The sequence below is a fragment of the Solanum stenotomum genome, chromosome 8, assembly GCF_019186545.1.
Source record: "Solanum stenotomum isolate F172 chromosome 8, ASM1918654v1, whole genome shotgun sequence".
NCBI classification, from domain to species: Eukaryota; Viridiplantae; Streptophyta; class Magnoliopsida; order Solanales; family Solanaceae; genus Solanum; species Solanum stenotomum.
Window position 1 is genome coordinate 17,321,950 of NC_064289.1, and position 20,154 is coordinate 17,342,103.

At 31.6% G+C, this 20,154-nt stretch overlaps 4 protein-coding genes across 4 annotated transcripts in view; 2 read left to right on the forward strand and 2 right to left on the reverse strand.

Annotated features, from left to right (window-relative positions):
• LOC125874446 (uncharacterized) overlaps positions 1-20,154 on the forward strand; it is a 341,050-nt gene that overhangs the window by 291,385 nt on the left and 29,511 nt on the right. The gene's annotated exons all lie outside the window — the stretch shown is intronic.
• LOC125874433 (uncharacterized) lies at positions 3,438-9,294 on the forward strand. The gene is made up of 10 exons (XM_049555325.1): positions 3,438-3,735; positions 4,742-4,836; positions 5,564-5,628; positions 6,565-6,608; positions 6,804-6,881; positions 6,974-7,127; positions 7,483-7,665; positions 8,455-8,514; positions 8,602-8,716; positions 9,042-9,294. Exons 1-9 carry the CDS (start codon positions 3,599-3,601, stop codon positions 8,686-8,688), a joined length of 903 nt encoding a protein of 300 aa, XP_049411282.1. The 5' UTR covers positions 3,438-3,598; the 3' UTR covers positions 8,689-8,716; positions 9,042-9,294.
• On the reverse strand, positions 10,864-11,688 carry LOC125874450 (photosystem I reaction center subunit II, chloroplastic). Its single transcript, XM_049555345.1, has one exon. The coding sequence runs from the start codon at positions 11,622-11,624 to the stop codon at positions 11,001-11,003; it is 624 nt and encodes a 207-aa protein (XP_049411302.1). The 5' UTR covers positions 11,625-11,688; the 3' UTR covers positions 10,864-11,000.
• Positions 14,938-17,070, reverse strand: LOC125874417 (sugar transport protein 8-like). The gene is made up of 3 exons (XM_049555301.1): positions 16,724-17,070; positions 16,329-16,648; positions 14,938-16,247 (listed from the first exon to the last, which is right to left on the reverse strand). Exons 1-3 carry the CDS (start codon positions 16,830-16,832, stop codon positions 15,207-15,209), a joined length of 1,470 nt encoding a protein of 489 aa, XP_049411258.1. The 5' UTR covers positions 16,833-17,070; the 3' UTR covers positions 14,938-15,206.

A 20,154-nucleotide genomic window follows, 5' to 3' on the forward strand; every position in this document is an offset into this window, starting at 1 on the left:
ATAACTTATATATCTTTAATTTCTCATAATTTTTTTTGTTTTGTATCTCAGTGTACGTGTATTAAGAAAGGAAAGACCAGAACAATTAATTATGTTGTCAGGAAAATAATTTAATTATACAATTACTATATTTTTAAATATTAATAAATATAATAACTTGTTAATTTTTCTATTTTATCTTTTTAAATAATTGAAAATCGAGATTTTTTATATTTTGCAAAGAGCTAAGGAGATTTGGGTGCAAATTCTTAAAAATGATAGGATAAAGCGTAAAGTCACAAAAAACACATACATTAAGGGTGCAAATCGCAAATTACTTATTTATTTTACATAAAGAAAAAAATACTAGAAATTCCCTTATTTTAATTATCAGATCGAGTAATTGAAAAAAAAATACAGAAATCACAGGTGTATGTGCTTTTGTCATTTCCATAGAATTTATTTCCTTGAAAAAGACTACTCCATTATTTAACTGATAAAAATATCAAAAGTTTTTAATCACGTTAATTTCATTTTGCACTTAATCACACTTATTTCAGTTTGCATTTCTAGTCACACTTATTTCATTTGCACTTTTAAACTTTTTATCCTACAGAATTATTCTTTTCTATTTTTAATAATCCACATTCCACAAAAAAAAAAAAATATTCTCGTGAAAAGTTAAATATCTTCAATTATTTTCTTTAAAAAAAAAAAAGAAAAGGCTTGTGCACTCTCTGCTGAAATAATCCAAGTGAGATCCCTTTATAACGTATGGCAAATAAGCACCAGAAGTTCTTTATTCAAGAAATCATACAAATCATTAGGATAAAAAATTGGACATACCCAAATCACAATTACTAAAGCAAAAGTTACATCGATCAAAAAATTAAGATTCTTAGTTATTTATAAAATGATTTTTAGATTTTTTTTTATGAATAAAAATGAAGATCTTTTAAAAATATATAGACTTAAAATAAAATATATTATAAATGACCTACAAAATGAATTTTCTATCATACCCCTTAAAAATAAGCAAAAAGTTAGATTATCAAAGATCCGCCACACTCCTTACAAATAAGACGTGTATTTGAGTAATATTTCCAATTAAAAAAAAAGATAGAGCAGCCCTATCAAACATATGACAGAGATTTTTTTATTAAAACTGAGAAGACTCCTACTACTAATACGAAGACACAATGATTTTTCCATCTCGCCCCTTAAAAATAAGCAAAAAGTTAGATTATCAAAGATCCGTCACACTCCTTAAAAATAAGCAAAAACTTACGTCATCAAAAACTCATCACACCCCTTAAAAATAAACAAAAACCTAGGTCATCAAAGTTAGGTAAGCAACTAACATGAATTGTAAACTTGTAGTGTAGTGCTGAGAGCCTGAGAGCATTCCACCATCGGAGATCGAAACTCCATACACAGGTGAAAAAAGGAAAAAAAAGTTAGGTAAGCAAAGTTAAGTTGGGCATGACCTCAGCATTCAACAATTTGATCAATCCTGAAAAAAAGTATAATAAAAAAGTATAATTTACATAAATCTCATATTGTTAAGAGCTAATTACATTATTTCTTTACACTTTTTCAAATTACAAAAGTCCCTTTATGGATTTCGTATACATCACTGCACTTTCAGATACATCAGTAGACATCTGGATACATAGCTGAGGGATGTATCCGAGAGGGTATAGGATTCGGATACATTTGAGAGGGATGTATCCGAGAAGGAGGGGAGAGATGTATCCGAGAGGGATAGAGATGTATCAGCGAGAGGGAAGTGATGTATCCAAGAGGAGATTTCTAAATTTTTAAAAAATAATAGGAAATCTTAGAGATTATGATAAAATAAAATGTGTATTTGAGTAATTTTTCCAATTAAAAAAAAAAGGTAGAGCAGCCCTATCAATCATATGACAAAGATTTTTTAAAAAAAAGTAAGAAGACTCCAACTACTAATACGAAGACACAATGATTTTTCAATCCCGCCCCTTAAACATAAGCAAAAAGTTAAATTATCAAAGATTCGTCACACTCCTTAAAAATAAGCAAAAACTTACATCATCAAAAACTTATCACACCTCTTAAAAATAAGCAAAAAATTAGATCATCAAAGTTTGGTAAGCAACTAATATGAGTTGTAAACTTGTAGTGTAGTGCTAAGAGCCTGAGACTATTTCACCATCGGAGATCGAAACTCCATACACAGGTGAAAAAAGGAAAAAAAAAGTTAGGTAAGCAAAGTTAAGTTGGGCATGACCTCAGCATTCAACAATTTGATCAATCCTAATAAAAGTAAAATAAAAAAGTATAATTTACATAAATTTCATTTTGTTAAGAGCTAATTACATTATTTTCCTACATTTTTTCAAATTACAAAAGTCCCTTAAAATTTATGAATTTCAGATACATCACTGCACTTTCGGATACATTAGTAGACATTCGGATACATAGCCGAGGGATGTATCCGAGAGGGTATAGGATCCGGATACATATGAGAGGGAGGGGAGAGATGTATCAGAGGGAAGTGATGTATCTGAGAGGTGATTTTTTATTTTTTTTAAAATAATAGAAAATTTTAGAGATTATGATAAAATAAGACGTGTATTTGAGTAAATTTTTCCAATTTAAAAAAAAGGTAAGTCACCCCATATGACAAAGATATTTTTAAAAAAAGTGAGAAGACTCCAACTACTAATACGAAGACAAAATGAATTTTCCATCCCACCCCTTAAAAAAAAGCAAAAAGATAGATTATCAAAAATACATCACACTCCTTAAAAATAAGCAAAAACTTACGTCATCAAAAACTCATCACACCCCTTAAAAATAGGCAAAAAATTAGGTCATCAAAGTTAGGTAAACAACTAACATGAGTTGTAGACTTGTAGTGTAGTGTTGAGACTGTTCCACCATCGGAGATCGAAACTCCATACACAGGTGGAAAAAGAAAAAAAAGTTAGATAAGCAAAGTTAAGTTGGGCATGACCTCAGCATTCACCAATTTGATCAATCCTAAAATAAAATAAAAAGTATAATTTACATAAATCTCAAATTGTTAAGAGCTAATTACATTATTTCCTTACACTTTTTCAAGTTACAAAAATCCCTTAAAAATTATGAATTTCATATACATCACTGCACTTCCAGATACATCAGTAGACATCCGAATACATAGCTGAGGGATGTATCCGAGGGGATAGGATCCGGATACATAGAAGAGGGATGTATTCGAGAGGGATATAGATGTATCAGCGAGAGGGAAGTGATGTATCCGAGAGAGAATTTTTGAATTTTCTTTAAATGATAGAAAATTTTAAAAGATTATGATAAAATAAGATGTGTATTTGGGTAATTTTTCTAAATTAAAAAAATAAAATAAAATAAATGGTAGAGCAGCCCAATCAATCATATGTCAAAGATATTTTTTTTTTAAAAAGTGAGAAGACTCCAACTACTAATACGAATAGAATACGTAGGATTTCCACCAATCTGTGTAATTTTTTATCCATTTCCATAGTGCCTAGTGGTGGCATGTTATTACCCAAATAGTTCAAAACTTTTGTTTGCATTCAGTTTCAACTCCAATTCAAAAGCACAAAACAATTCAATGGAGAATGGCAGCGAGTCTAAGCCGTCAGTGATGGTCACAAATGACGACGGAATTGATGCTCCCGGCTTGAGATCTCTTGTTCGCGTTCTTGTCTCCTCTAATCTCTTCAATGTCCTCGTTTGTGCTCCCGATTCGTATGGTTTCTATCTCTCTCAATCTACACTAATTTAGCTTCTATTTTACTGAATTTTACGTACCTCTTACGATTGCTGTACTGGTCTATTTTGAAATTGCTAATTTTTTTGTTGTTTTTCTTTTCTTCCTTGTGTCCCTGATAATTTGATTCCATGGCAAAAACTTGTACGATGTTAACAACTTGAATTTTTGTTATAGCAAAATAAAGACCTTTACAATTCTTACCTGCAATTTTTCTTGCACTCACACTCGCTCTTATGTTTGTTGCTCGCTCCTTCTTGGCTGCAACTAAAATGATCACCTCTACTTATAGGTCTAGTGGAGGATGTTTATTACTATGCTCTAGAATGTTCCTTTTAGAATATTTTCCTAGACTTTTTTCTCTATAACACTTATGCTACAGATCTTCCTTAATTTCTTTTACACCGATTCCTATGTCTAGTAATTTAACTTGTATTTTTGTGAATTTGTACGTAAGACCAGCTGCCTCTTACTCTTGTTGTATTGAAATTGGTGGTCCACTTGTGGAAATTCATTAATAATTGCAATCATTATGATCATCAACAAAAATGTTGAAACCGTTAATTTTATTGGATATTCTCTACCACAACTCTTGATATGAAGTCATAGTTATAGTTTGAAATTAAATATCTGATTTAAATACTCATCGGGAAAAAAAGAAGAGAAAAGACTAGAGACCTGATAGATACATCAAAGTTCTGGGAAGCTCATTCTCTGTTAATTTACTTCACTGTGCTCCCTTTGTTCTCTAGCCGAGGGTCTAGCGGAAACAACCTCTCTACCCCACAAAGGTAGGGGATAAGGTCTGCGTACATATCACCCTTCCCAAACCCTACTTGTGGGATTATACTGGTATGTTGTTGTTGTGCTCCCTTTGTTCTCTCTGGTTATTGGTTGACGTCTAAGACTAATTTTTCTTGTTCCTATAAACCTCTATTTGGATCCATAATGATATTTTTGACATTCTTATTTCTGTTTGCCCAGTGAAAAATCAGCTGTTAGCCATTGTGTCTCATGGCAACACCCTCTTTCCGTCAAGAAGGTGGACATCAGTGGAGCAACAGCGTTTGCAGTTTCTGGTTAGTCAGGGTTGTAAATAAGCTAATAAGTTTCATAGTTCGTTTGAATCTCGAATATAGTAGACAACTTTAGTTTTTTCCAGGCTCATGGTTCATGTTTTTAGAATTAGCTTAGTTAAAGTTTTATCTCCTGTATTCTGGTCTTTGTTGAACGGTGACTATTAAAGGGCTGTTTGATGGGTTATCGCAATGCTTTAAAATCATAGATCATTTCGTACATTTTTGTTGTGAACTTGAACCATTGGGTAGAAAGATCTGGTATTCATGATTCACTTTCCTTTAATGTCATACTATATTAACATGTTGTCATCCGCAAATGTATATGAGATTACTTTTGATTTACCAAGATTCTGAATTTTTTGTTCAGTTAATGCTGTTATTAGTTCAAACCCCACTTCCAGGTGGGAGTCGTACAATTCTCTTGCTTTACTCTACCAAAAGGATAAAAAAGTCAAAGCAACAGTTTTGTACTGATCTTAAACTTACTGGACGAAACATGGGGGATTGACATCTTTTCTTTCGTATGGTGTTGGGGAAGGAAATTGACATCTTTCTAATTTTTGTTGTTCTCTTCTTTGTTTTTCCTTCATATCTTTCTACTTTGAAATACAACTGCTGATTATTCAGAATGATACTGCTTGCTCAGCATAATGTTTTTGGGGATATTCTCATAACTTGTTGTCATAACTCTCTGTCCCTCGTACTCGTTTTGTTTTCCTTTTGGCAGGAACCCCAGCAGACTGCACTTCCATTGGGCTCTCCAAAGTGCTCTTCCCCTTTGTACCTGATCTGGTAGCGTTTGATACTAATACTTGACAAATTATTCTGCCTCCCTATGATGTAGTCATATAGCACTTAGCTTCATTCGTCACATATATGTTCGTCGGAAATTTCTATTTTAACAGAGAAAGTTCATTTAGCTTAATATTACATTAAAGGTTACACAGTAAAAACAAAAGTTAAATTCATTTAGTTCTTTTTTCCTTCTTCCTTGTAACGCAACTGATTTGCTTTTGTTGGGTTCGCAAGGTTGAAGGATTTTAACTTTTAATTGCTTTGAATCTTTCCATACTACTTGGCTTCAACACTTGTTGCTCAAACTATCTGTCAATACGTGCAGTGTGTAGTAAATCAAGAAAATATTTTGTTTCAGAAACAAACGGGCTACTGAAACTTCTTTTCCTCTTTTACTATCCTAATTTCTCAAAAAGATGAACAAGTTTTACCGGTTTCAGCTAAACAAGAGGAAATATTATTTTTCCCTGCCATTTATGGTTTCACTAGTTAATTTTACTTTGAGATAAAAATAAATGAATGCAAAAATACTATTGTAACAGGGGTAAACCATAAAAAGATTGAAGAAAACTTCCGAACATACACAGTGATGTATCTAATATGTGTGAACTAGCTCCCTACTGGGATGATACTCCTTCAATAAATCAGGAGCAAAGGTCCAGCCAAAGAAACAATGGGAGAACAGAATTTTTGTATATCATTTGGTCCTCTTTAGCTATGTAGATATGTTTCTGATACTTGTGATAACTAGCTAACAATTAATTTACCAATAGGATTTTCTATTGGACCTATTTCTGATACTTAATGCTGCACCATGCTATAGATGTTTAAGTAGTTTGCATTGGAGCTTTTCCTACAGGCTACATGTGTACTAAAACCTAATATGTATCATCGCATTACACTATGTGTACTCATGGTAATTTATGCTTGCAGGTTGTCAGTGGTATTAATAAGGGTAGCAATTGCGGTTATCACATGTACGTAAAACTTCTGTATCTAGCCTTTAGATCCTTCTACATGAAGTTGTCAATAATTACCTCTTGTTCCGATTTGCAATAATTCGTAATTTAGCTATTAGTACTAATTTTATAACATCTCAGCAGACTTGCCTTTTTGTATTATAGTAAAACGAGGGGCTGCTTAATGTTAATGGATCCATTTTGGTGATGCAGTGTTTACTCAGGGACAGTGGCTGGTGCACGAGAGGCTTTCTTCAATGGTGTTCCTTCTGTCTCATTGTCATATGAATGGTATAGTACATCACATTATCCTGTCTTGGGGTTAGCACAAAGACAAGTTACTTTGTAATTCTTCCTTCTTCAATGTGATTTGTCAACTTCAGGGTTGCTGGAAAAAGCAAGGATGATGATTTCGTATTGGCCGCTGAAGCTTGCATGCCAATCATTACAGCTATATCGACTGAGATCAAGAATAATACTTATCCTCAAAATTGCTTTCTTAACATAGATGTACCAGCCGATGTTGCCAATTGCAAGGTAAACCAGCTTTTGTACCATTGCCATAAACATAGACGTTGGAAAGAAGAAATAGGAGATTATTTCAAAATAGTGAAAGGATTATAGAAGATCTTTTGATTTACCTTATAAATAAAAGATCTTTTTGATTTACCTTATAGAAATACTAAGATGATTGGAGATATTTGTCGTCATTCCACATGTTTGGTTCATGAAAAAAAAAACCTGCATGTGAGAGGGCGTGTTGGGACATAATATAGTTGAGTGTACTCCCTCTAACAACTTAAGCTTTTAGTTGAGATGGACGCACAGTTCAACAATTGCCAAAATAGATATGCTATTGACTTCAAAAAGACATTGATTGTTATATTGATAGGGTTATCGTCTGACGAAGCAAGGCAAGACTATTTTCAAAATGGGATGGAGGCAAGTTGTTTCAGAAGCACAAGGAGGAAGAATGTTATCCACAATGACAATGGATTCATCAGCTAGTAAAGAGGCATCTGTGGAAGAGAGCACCTTAAGCACAGAACAAGAACACCTAATATTTAAGAGAGAAGTAATTATCTCATTTCTATATAGTACTTAATTTGCTAAATTTTCGATTATGCTATCACACAAATGCATTTCATCCCTTGCTCTAATCAATGCCTTTTCAAATCATTTGTCCTGCTCATGCTACAGAATACCCTTTTCTGGTCTCACTCACAATATTGGACATCTTACCCTTCATGCTATTTTTCAGCATATTCTCTATGTTAAGTTCTTTTTCCAGTCAGCTTGTTTTCAGAGGGGAGATAGGTGAGAGGATTGAAGCATTTTCTTCTAGGTTTTCTTCCTTGAATCAGTGCACTGTAGATTATATGTGCCTTTTATCTGTCTCTCTCTGAACAAGAGGTCTAGAAGAAAAAATCATTTGATGAACAGAATGGGTTGCTAATATACCTAATACATTTGTATAAGGAAAGTTTAGTCTTGATATTTGTATGTTTGAGGAACTTTTTGATGTAAATAGTCATAGGTTCCCGTATTTCATTTAATTTCCGTTCAGTTTTACTTCCCATTCCACTGAGATGGCTGTCTGAGGGAGTTCTCTGTTGTTTATTCTTCTTTTGCAATAACAATTGCAACGGTGCCTATTTGCACAAGTGAAAAGACAATTACATTAGTATAAATTTATAGCCATTAAAAAGCAAGTTATCTACTCAAGGTCTTACAGTTTGAATATTATGGATTCAACTCCTTTTCTGATTAATCTAAATTGCCTCATTGTAATTGTCTTTGTACATTTTTTTTTGGGTAAAATGTCTACCTACAGTTACTAAATTTATTATGCTATCTTTCCCAGGTTAGGGGATCACAAATGGATGAAGGTGATAATGATTACTCTTTCCTTCGACAAGGATATGTATGTACAATTCATTTACCTGATGGAAGTTATTTGATGACTCTCGCTAATGACTCATCATTAACATGTTATTACCCTTAATTACAGATAACTGTTACACCCCTTGGCGCCTTATCTCCTCCACCAATGGATGGAGTTGAATTTTTCGAAGGATGGCTGTCTGGTGTGCACTAGTGTGTCTCTTCCTCTGCTTAATAGTGCTGTAAGTCTCTCCATTTGCATAAAACCTATAGATGTAACAATATTGAGGTTCCTTTTCTTATGTGCTCCTGTTTGAAGCTTAAATATTACGCATATCATTCATATCATTTTGCTATTGACTTAAAAGTCCATCATATGAGTATGATATCCATGGAGCCTGAATGACTGAAATATTTCTTGCGTGTTTTTGGAGTCATTTCTTTTCCTCATTTGTAGATCAAGATTTTCATGTTCCGTCAGCATCACTGGTTAAAGTATCCAACTAGAAGAGATTTCCTTCCTTTTACTCGGCTCCATCTTCCTGATAATTTTGTTGTTTGTTTCAGCGGAGGATGCTGCTATAACAAGGCACTTGCAGCTGATCAGTCTATACAATACATAAGTCCTGCAAATGCTTTTCATTCTTATCTCTATCATCCTTCCACAGTTCAATGATTGTTCTTGTACTCCAAATTTATGTGACCATAATGAACTAGTTGTAATTAAGTAATTTCTTTTCTTAGATGCCATTGCTAGTGTAACTGCACTCCCAGATCAAGAAAAGCTGTTTCTTATAATAGCTTCTGCTTTGTTCCTATACTTGTTTGTTTGCTTTTATTTTGGTTTAGTTTTAATATAATTGTTGGTCTCTTGTTCCTTAAAGCTTTATCTGACTATATGTAGACTGAACTAACACAACCAACCCCAAAAAGATGAGAAAATCTGTAGACAGTAATATCAGCTATAGTTTGCTTACAAATTAATAATTGAATGACGTTAATCTCATAATAATTCTGTACTGTTTTTTCATTTTTTAAGAGTCGTTGTATCAACAAATCTTATAAGGGCTTCTCTGACGAGAACTTTGTGTTTGTTAAAGCTGTTTTGAAGGTAATGTAATTGTAAACATGATAGAATATTTTGAGTTTGTCACGGTCCAAAACTGGAGGGTTTGTGATTGGCACCCCAAAACTACAAGCTCGGCATTTGCTAAAGATAAAGATAATTGAGTTTCAGCAAAATACGTACCATGGAATTAAGCAACTCATAAAGAAAAGAGGCCCGGAGGCTTCAACATATCAAAATAAGCTTCATCAAGAGTGCATCATATATTATCTAGGGGTGTCAAATATACGAGTTGTGCTGAAAGTAGAGAGATTAAAATGAAAAACTGAATCATGATCCGTCCAAATTTATTTTGGGGTAAATTGACCTAAAAAGTGGGTTGGGTCATAACCCGCCAATTTGACTTGTTTAATCTAAACATTATTGACATATTGATGTAAATTGTAATTCATAAAAGGAAAAGAGATCAAACAAGGCACTAGTAATGCCTTGTAATACACAAAACTAATGCATGCATTATTTTTTCTAATGCACTCTACCAAATGATAGCGAGAACAATGTTGTGACCTGTAGACATTATTGAATGATATTCATTTTACCCTTCTTTCTCTCCTTTCTCTTTATCTCTCTTCAGAGCTCTTTAATGAGATCATCCATGGATCATTTCAATTTTAAAATTAAGTTTCACTACAGTTAAGTGAAGTATTAAAAAGAGTAATCATTCACCCAAAAAAACTCATCCTCATTGGATTATACCCTAATCTGTGGAAGCTAAAGTTCGAAGCGCAATGGACAAGTATGATTTTAATCCTCATTCCATCAATTAATCGTCAATTAAATGACAAAAAATAGAGTAAATTTAGCTAATCCTACTTTGGAACAATAACATATCCGGTGAAACTCCACAAGTTAGGTAGGTTTGGAGAGGATGATTTTAATCCTCATGATTCCATCAACTACTCGTCAATAAAATGACAAAAAAGAGTAAATTTAGCTAATCCTACTTTGAAACAACATACCCATTGAAGTTCCAGAAGTTAGATATATTTGGGGAGGGTGGTGTGTGCGTATCCTTATTTCTATCTTATGATGGTAGAAATAGTGTCTTGATAGATTTTCAAATCAAGTAAAGCATAATAAAATAAATACTTTCTACATTCATCTTTACTTGTTCAGTATACTAAAAAATAGTTGTTTAACTTTACTTGTCAGTTCTTATAACTTACAAGTTGATATAATAAAATTATCCTTTTATTTATTATTTCTCAGAGTCAAATATGAACAAGTAATGAGTGGAGGAGTAATTAAAAAAGAGACATGGAATCAATAGGAGATAAAATTTAATAGGATCCATGCTGTATTTGTAGTGTCAAATAAAAGTTACATTCAAAGGATGCACTACATAATCACAAAATCATTAACAATTACAATATCATAAAAAGTGCACAAAATACAACACCTTAAATATCATACACTTGTTTCCCAGTAAACTTGACTTCAATAGCACTCTTGTTCTTTCCAATGGATCTAAAGTTCTGACCAACTCCTTCACGCCCTGGGTTCACCTTTTCAGGGTACACACCATCTTTGGGATGCAAATATTGCACCTCACCATTGGGGAACACCCTGTAAAACTGGTAGTTAATCTTGTATTTGGATCTCAACCTTGTACCAAGAGCTAAGCACTGTTCTTTCCTGGCCAATTTCAACAAATTGGGTCCTTCTCTCATTATAGCAGCACCACCTGTTGGCATCTCGAAGATCTGTTCCTTTGGTGATTCCCATGTGATGACGTAGAATTCTTCTACTTGGGCTTTGCGAAGAAGCCCACCAGTGCTGCCACTGAAGATTGGGGAAGGTGTGTTTGGGTCCAATTGAGGTGGAGTGAATCCTGCTGGAGCGGGTTTCTCTTCGGTGGCAGCTGGGGCTTCTTCGGCCATGGCCCTGATGGGTCGGGTTACTGAGACGGTAGATTTGAGTTGCTTAGGAGTAGAGAAGGATAGGAGGGATTGTTTCCATGGAGCGGTGGATTTGGGGACGGAGAGAGCAGGGGTGAAGAGGGAAGCTTGAGTTGCCATGGCCATTATTGAGGAATTGGGGGAAAATGGAGCAAGGTATTTGTGCAGATTGAAGTGTGGGTGAGAAGAGAATTCATATTTGTTGTTCACATATATGTGGTGCAGATAAGGATATTGGATAAGGGGTATTCAGATGCAGACCAATTAGAAGGTCTGATTTTGATACGCATTCAGTAAAGGGCTACCAAGTCCTCACCCTTTGTTTTCTTTTGCCATGTGTTGTATGGTCCTTGGTTAGTGTTTGGGTATAATATCTTTAGTAGGCGTTTGGCCATGCGATATCATATCACGATATGAAATTGTGAGATAAAATCAGTGTTTGGACATGCGATTTCATCTCATGATTTCATAATTCATATCATGAGATGAAATATCATATTCTCCAAAAATCATGATTTGGAATTTTTTAAAGGGAAAAAGGACAAATATACCTCCAAACTATCGTAAATGGTATGCAGATATCCTCCGTTATACTTTTGAGACATTGGTGCCCCTGCAGTCCAAAAACTAGAGCATATATACCCTCTATACTAACGGAGTTACACGTGTCATAATCTTATCCATCGACCAGACATCAGATCGATGGATAAGATTGTGTCACGTGTCCCTATTTAGTCTTCCGTTAGAATGAAGGGCATATATGCTCTAGTTTTTGGACGGCAGGGGCACCAATGTCCCAAAAGTATGATAGAGGGTATCTGCATACCATTTACGATTGTTCGAGGGTATATTTGTCCCTTTTCCCTTTTTAAAATACAAAAGTTGACACATAAGTTTATATTTTGTTAAAACAACTCCACATTTATATCTACTAACCATTTATTTCATCTGTCAGTAATATTAATAATCACATCGTTACTTTTTAAAATTTATTATTCTCACAAACATGAAATTTATTATTACTTTAAATTTGGTGAATATAAATGATAAAGTAGGAATTGATTTGGTGAATATAAATAAGAACGGAGGGAGGAATACTTTTTTGGTTTTTCATAATAAAAAAAACTTCTCTTTCGGCTACATATGAAAAATATTTAAAGCAATTTAATATGAAAAATGACAAAATTGGTGATGTATGTTTGATAATCCCTTGATTTTAGCACAAAATTAATGCACTGAAAATGTTTAATTGCACACAAGTGAAACAAGGCAGGAACCATATGATATACACACACAAGTGAAAATTGTCATAACTTTTACAATGTTACATATATAATTATTTGCGAGAATACCAAATGAGTGATGAAATATTTATGGTCTATGAGCATGAAAATATAGTTGTGAATGACGTTGACCAACAAATGGCTCAAAGTAACAATGTTGATTTGTCTTCTCGGTCATATAATCGAGAAATGCAAGTTCAACGTGAGAAGATTGTATGTAGTATGTGGGAGAACAAATAGCTTTGTAATAATTTATTATGCGATTTTATAAATTTTTGTTTATTGGTAAGATTGAAAAAATAATTGGGGTTATTTTAATAGTTTTACAATTTATGAGATTCTTATGTTTATAAGAAAATATACAACACAAAAATTTCATATAGCATGTCCAAACAAAACTTCAACTTCATCTCATTATTTCATATTATGATATCATATACATGACCAAGCAGGCCCTTAGTTAACTAGATTATGTTTGGAAAATACTTCTTCCGTTCACTTTTACTTGTTACTGTTTGACTTGACACACTCATTAAGAAAACAACTATTGATACATTTATTTTACCATACTATCTCTATTAAGTGAGGTTTAGTATTAAGTCTTGAAAAATGATTTGAAAAAAGAGTATTTACTGTGAGAGTAAAACATAAAAAAATATAACGGAAAAGGGTCAAAATTGCCCCCGAACTATATGAAATAGACCATTTATACCCTTCGTTACATTTTGGGATCAAAAATGCCCCTGTTGTTATNACATATATTTTTAGGAATAAGTGAACGGGGGAATACTCTCTTAGTTTGTTTTTAGTTACTCATTTCTTCAGCTAAAAATAGATGTTTAGTTTTGCTTGTCACTTTTATCATAATAAGAGAAAAATATACTTGCTCCTTTTTAATTTATGTGAAGTAATTTGATTTGACACGAAATTTAAGATATAATTATTATTTTTTAAAAACTTGTGGTCTAAAATATGTCATACATATTTGTGTGACTATAGATAATTTCATTATGGATAAAATAGAGATTTTAAAATTCAATTATTACAAAATATAAAAATGTATCATTCTTTTATGGATTGACTAAAAAAAATGAGTCGTGAAAATTGGGATAGAAGATTTTTTTTTTTCATATTTTACCCATAATATTGGTTTCTTTTTTTCCTAATCATTTTTCAAGACTTAATATACATTAATTAATATGAGTATTTTAGTATATCACTCATATTAATCATTATTTGGTAATAGTAAAAGTGAATGAAAGGAGTAAAACATAGAAGTGGATCGTTAGTAAAATTGATGAAGTTAAACGCGATTCATGGCAAAAATCGCAGCGATCTTGTATAACTCGAATAAATCAGTTATCAAATATTATCAATGAATGTCAAATAATTTATTAATCTTNTAAAACATAGAAGTGGATCCTTAGTAAAATTGATGAAGTTAAACGAGATTCATGGCAAAAATCGCAGCGATCTTGTATAACTCGAATAAATCAGTTATCAAATATTATCAATGAATGTCAAATAATTTATTAATCTTAACTCTTTAACATTTCATTTAGTGAAAAGGTTTTATTAACTCTTAAGTCTTAACATACAACAACAACATACCGAATGTTGATCTTTGTTCATTTACTAATCTACTAATCCCAAAATAATTAATGTTAAAAGGACAAAGTTGAAAAATAATTACTTTTTTTTTAATTTTTAAAAGTTGACGAGTATTTAAGAATAATTATTTTTAGTATATGTGAAAATTAAATGGGAGCGGATGGATATTATACAAAATTTAATAAATAAAAAATAGATCAAAATTTATCTTGAAAAAAATAATATTTACAAAATTAGTTTACAAAAAAGATATTATGAATGGATAAATTAGTTTTTCTACAAATAATAATTAGGTTAAAAGAATTGTTAAAGATAAATTAAAAAAGAAGTAAGTTATTCTTTGACTTTTTGGCTATAATGAATTTGTTGGAGAAAACAAACTTAAGCAATTTTATCGATACAAAATAAATAATTGTACCAAACAATTTGTTATAGTTGAGTGACCAAAATGTTAATTTGCAACACTTATATTTATTTATTGCAACCATAAACAATGAACAAGGAAAGAAGGGGAAAGACACATTGCAATTATTGAATAATGAAATTTTATAGCATTTGCAACAAAATTTTGGAAACAAAATACTTGGAATTATTATAAAAGGAAAAGAAATTTACAACTGATAGTGGGATAGGGATTGTAGGCAATAATTGCCATAAACTTAAGCGCTAGATCACAAACCAAAGACTTCAAAACCAATTTAAAACATAGGAGGGTAGGGTGGAGGTAATTATTTGTACATCATATAACATATTAATTATATTATATTGTAGACCTTGAAAAATGTATTATTATCAAGTTAAACACCCTTTTGACTTATTCATTCTTGAAGCATCTCTTCCATACTGGATGGCTCTTCCACACATCAACCATTCCATCAATGGGAACTCCCTTGGTCTCTGGCACTAGGAAGACGACGAATAGTCCCATAACAACGATCCAGCCAGAGAAGAAGAAGAAGATGTTTGCTTGCATTTTGCAAAGCATTGTCAAGAATGCCTGAGCAATGATTGAAGTGAAAAGCATGTTTGTGCTGACTGCAAAGGCGAAACCGGCTGTCCTTGTTTCCATTGGGAATGTTTCACTTGGAATCAACCATCCTAGAGGTCCCCATGACCAGGCAAATGACATAACATATGTGCACACAAGGATCACCACAATTGTTGCTAGTGTCCTGTCTAATGTTCCTGTTTCCTTCAAACTGAAGGATAAGATAATTCCAATTGCCAATTGAGAGATCAACATTTGGCAACAAGCTTGGAGGAGCAATTTTCTCCTTCCAACCTTGTCAACGGCGTAGATTGAAACAAATGTGGACCCAACATTAACAAGTCCAGTAATGACAGCGGACAAAAGTGCACCATCAGACTTGAATCCCATGGTTTGGAACAGGACAGGTGCGTAGAACATAATGGCGTTAATTCCAGTGAATTGTTGGAAAATCTGCAAAAATACAGCAATCACAAGTGGTGGGACACTGGCAGACTTCATGAGGTTCCTGAATGGATGTTTCACAGCCTTGGCTTGTTCACAAGCAGCAACTATTTCCTTAAATTCAACTTCAACATCATCAACTCCCCTGACTTTCTTTAGTGCAGCTTTGCCCTGTTCGTCTTTGCCACGTTGGATTAAACTGGCAGGAGTGTCAGTGATAACGAAGCAACCGACGAGCAGCATTAAAGCTGGAACGGCTGCCAGCCCAAGTGACACCCTCCAGCCGTTGGGGTGCATGTTGGATGTTGCATAATTCACAAGATTTGCTATGAATATTCCTATTGTTACGAAAAGTTGGAACATAATATTCACAGCTCCTCTGAGTTGGATTGGTGCTACTTCTGTCAAAAACAGAGGAACAGTCTGCCACAAACCAAATTAATAAAACAATCAAAATCATATCCCATAGATATTTGAAATCAAATTTAGATCTAAAATGAATACCTCATTTCCGAAACCAACACCAACACCGAACAAAATTCTACCAACAATGAGCATCCATCTTTGTTCTGAGGCAGCACTTAAAACAGCCCCAGCAATGAAGAACAGAGAAGCCATGAAAATGGTAGGCCTACGGCCTAGAGCTGAACAGGCCTTGGATGCAAAGAAACTAGAAACCAAAGCTGATAGATACAATGATGAGGTAAATAGCTGAAGAAGTTGATCATCGTATTTACAATAGTTGTTCTCTTTAGCATGAAGCTTCCTTTCGTAAACATTTGGGAAAAATTTGATCAAGAAATCATCCATACCAGACACTCCACCTGATTCATTCAAAAATCAACTCAAAATCCGAAATCCCTAACCTTAATAAAAATTAAAAGAAAACGAATACATACCTGAAATACCAATATCATAGCCAAACATAAGCCCTCCAAAGGCAGCAAAGATCCAGCATGATACCACATAGACTGTGATCTTAGAGTTATTTGCTTGAATTGTCGACATTTTTGCTTCTTTTTTTTTTTTGTTTATCTATTAATAAAAATTACCCTCCAAGATAAAAACTGATTTATTAACGTAGATGGATTATTGTCTCTATTTTTTGTTTTTGTTTATTTTAATAGAGATAAAACCAGCATATACTTACATATATAGGGAGAGGAGAGACAAAGAGCTGTGTATTTATCTTTGCCTCGGACTCTCCAGTTAATATTTATTCGCTGGAATGATGATTTTAATCTACAAAGTTAATCCCTTTTATACTATCTAATTTCTGTTACTTCTTCCCAATAAAATAGATCTACCACTAATCTATTCAAAATTATAACTGGTTTTATCTGATTTTGAGGAAATTAATTTGTTGAAAACGACCTTAATACATGGTGGATAATGAAATTATTGTGTTTTACTTGGTCTATATTGTCAACAATTATTAAAGGCCACTCATTAATTAAAGGGACGATATTCATGCATTTACACTCAAAAAATTTAAGGATTTGTATATCTATTCTAGTGAGGAAAAAAAAAAAGAGTAATGAAATCTTATCCATATTTTAGAAACTTTATATGAGAGGATTCTTGTGAAAATATAGGATGATATTTATTAATTGGACAGCTAAGATATATATATCAAGTAAAAAAAATGACAGATAAAAGCTGTAATTTCTATATAATAATAAATAATATTCCATATGTCACATATTTCGTTTTTCGAGAGTCAAGCTATTTAAGTTTGATCGAAAATTTATTTATGAAATCTTTATTTTTTTTGAAATAAAATTTATATATTTGTAAACTACATAAAAAGTATTATAAGTCACAATAATTGACAATCCAAAATATTTAAAAGATATATGAAAAATTTACGGTCAAAGATAGACTTGTTTGAATTTCGAGAAATGTGTCACATAAATTAAAACGGAGAGAATAATAAAATGATTTTTAGTTTGTTTATTTATTTTATTTTTTTTTAAAATTTGGAAATTGTTTTTTTTTTTTTTTTGGTAGTTAAAGTGAAGATCCACATTTCTTTTGACTATTTTATATAATAGTTTTAAAATGATTCTTAAATTTAAATGTGAACCCAAAAAGTTTTCAGTTAGCGTTTTTTACTTTAAATAATTTTTAAATATATTTATCCTTAAATTTTCTTTCTATAAAAGTCGATCAATAATGGATAAGGTAGGCTTATCTGATTATGTTGTTAGCTGTTGACCAATTATTTCGTACGTACAAAAGTGAATAGTTACTTTTAATCTCAAAAGAAGACAATATTTTAACTGTTTTAAGTATTATTTTAATAAAAGAAAATATTAAAATAAATATTACCTTAAAAGTTCAAAACAAAAGTTAGTATCCTTTTCTAACTATATTCTTGTATTCAAACTTTTTAATAGTGTTCAATTTTAAAGAGACATCTATTAAATAAGAATAATTCAATAAGCTATTCATCATATTTATTGATTTTTTACTGAACTAAATATTTGCTAGGTGACAATTATTTTGAGACGAGGGAGTACTTCCTTGGTTCAAATTACTTGCCATGATTTTATTAAAATTATTTAGTCCAAAATTTTATCATTTTATTAGAAATATAATTAATTATCTTTTTTTATTTTTATTCTTATTTTAATATTAAATTTTGAGAGAGTAATATAATGAAAAAATATCTATTAAATTAATTACGATCAAAATAAATACATACCATAGTTTGTAAACATGACAATTACAAGTAAAGTGTAGGAGTCGATGAAATCCTTTCGGAGTTTTTCATGATATTTGAGTAAGTATATTAAATTTGTAATTAGTTAAAATGTGTATTTTTAAAATTTCTTTTGTTTGTGAATATTTATAAATTTATCATATTTATCAATTGTTCCACTATTTAATACAATATAATTATTTATGTGTTATATTAAGTTTATGGTATTAATACACTCTGCGTTTTATGATAATATAGCTTATATAGAAATAATCCAAAGTCAGTTAACACACTTCCTATACTATAGGATTAAAATCGATATTTTAAATTAATTAAAAGTCAAAATATTTGATCGAATATTACAAGGATCAGAAATCATAACATAATGCAGCAATAATCGAGGGAGCAAAAGTGAAATTATTCTTTACTATGTTACATAATTTATCACCAACTACTGTAATGCACCAACTATTATTTACAATTGAGGCAACCAAATTAAGACCCAATTGAAGGTGCACTTTGGAAGTTTATGCTAAGGCCATGCACATTAGCGGACATTGACAAATGACAATACATTAAAATTTTGAGAGCGGTGAAAATGCCGATAGAACTAGAAATTTGTTAATTTAAATATAAAAAAGAGAAAAGTGTTCAAAAATGTCCTTAGCGTATTAGAAATCATTAAAAAATGCCTTCATTTGACCTATTGGGTCAAATTTGCCCTTTCTTCCACCTGTTGAGTAAAAAATGTGTATATTAGAAATGATTCAAAAATACTGATTACCGTCCTTCCACCCCTTGGATAAAAAATGCCTTTAATATATTAGAAATAATTCACATTTGTCTTTCCTTGTATCTATTAGACAGAAAATTCTCATAACATATTAGAAATGACTCAAAAATATTTCCTAATTCTAGTTAAACATGTCAATAATTTTTTTAATTGTACTTTCTCAATTATTTAGTGTTCTTTTGATTCGTATTTTATTCTTTTGAAAAATTCTTGCTTGTTTGTCTAAATCTTAACTAATATGAATATTTGCTTTAAATAAAATATATGAACTAACGTGTGAATTAACATGAATGTATGTTGTATAAAAATATTGTCTTAGTCACGGAGAAAGAGGAGTTTCATTGTGTATCCCCATAGCAAAATATTTTTTGTTGAATTTTTTTCTGAGTGTATATACAATATCACTTAACATAATTGATACAAAAATCTCAATAATTTTTAAAAAGACAAAATGTTAGATAATGAAAAGAAATATATAAGTAAGATGCTAATAGAAATAAAATTAATTTAAAAAATTGAGTTTAATTTATTCAAATTTGAATGCTAAAAAGAATTTTGAAAAATATTTTAATATTATATTTATTATTAAAATATATTAAGATCGCACAGGCATATCAAATAGTATTTATTAGATTTATTAGTTGATTAACATATTTTTAGGTAGGAGGGCAAATTTGAAGTATTTCTAATAGGTTAAGGTTATTTTTTATCCAATAGGCAGAAGGAGGACATTTTTGAACAATTTCTATACATTAAGGATATTTTTAATCAATAGGCGGAATGAGGGCATTTTTGAACCATTTCTAATACGTTAAGAGCATTTTTTAACTTTT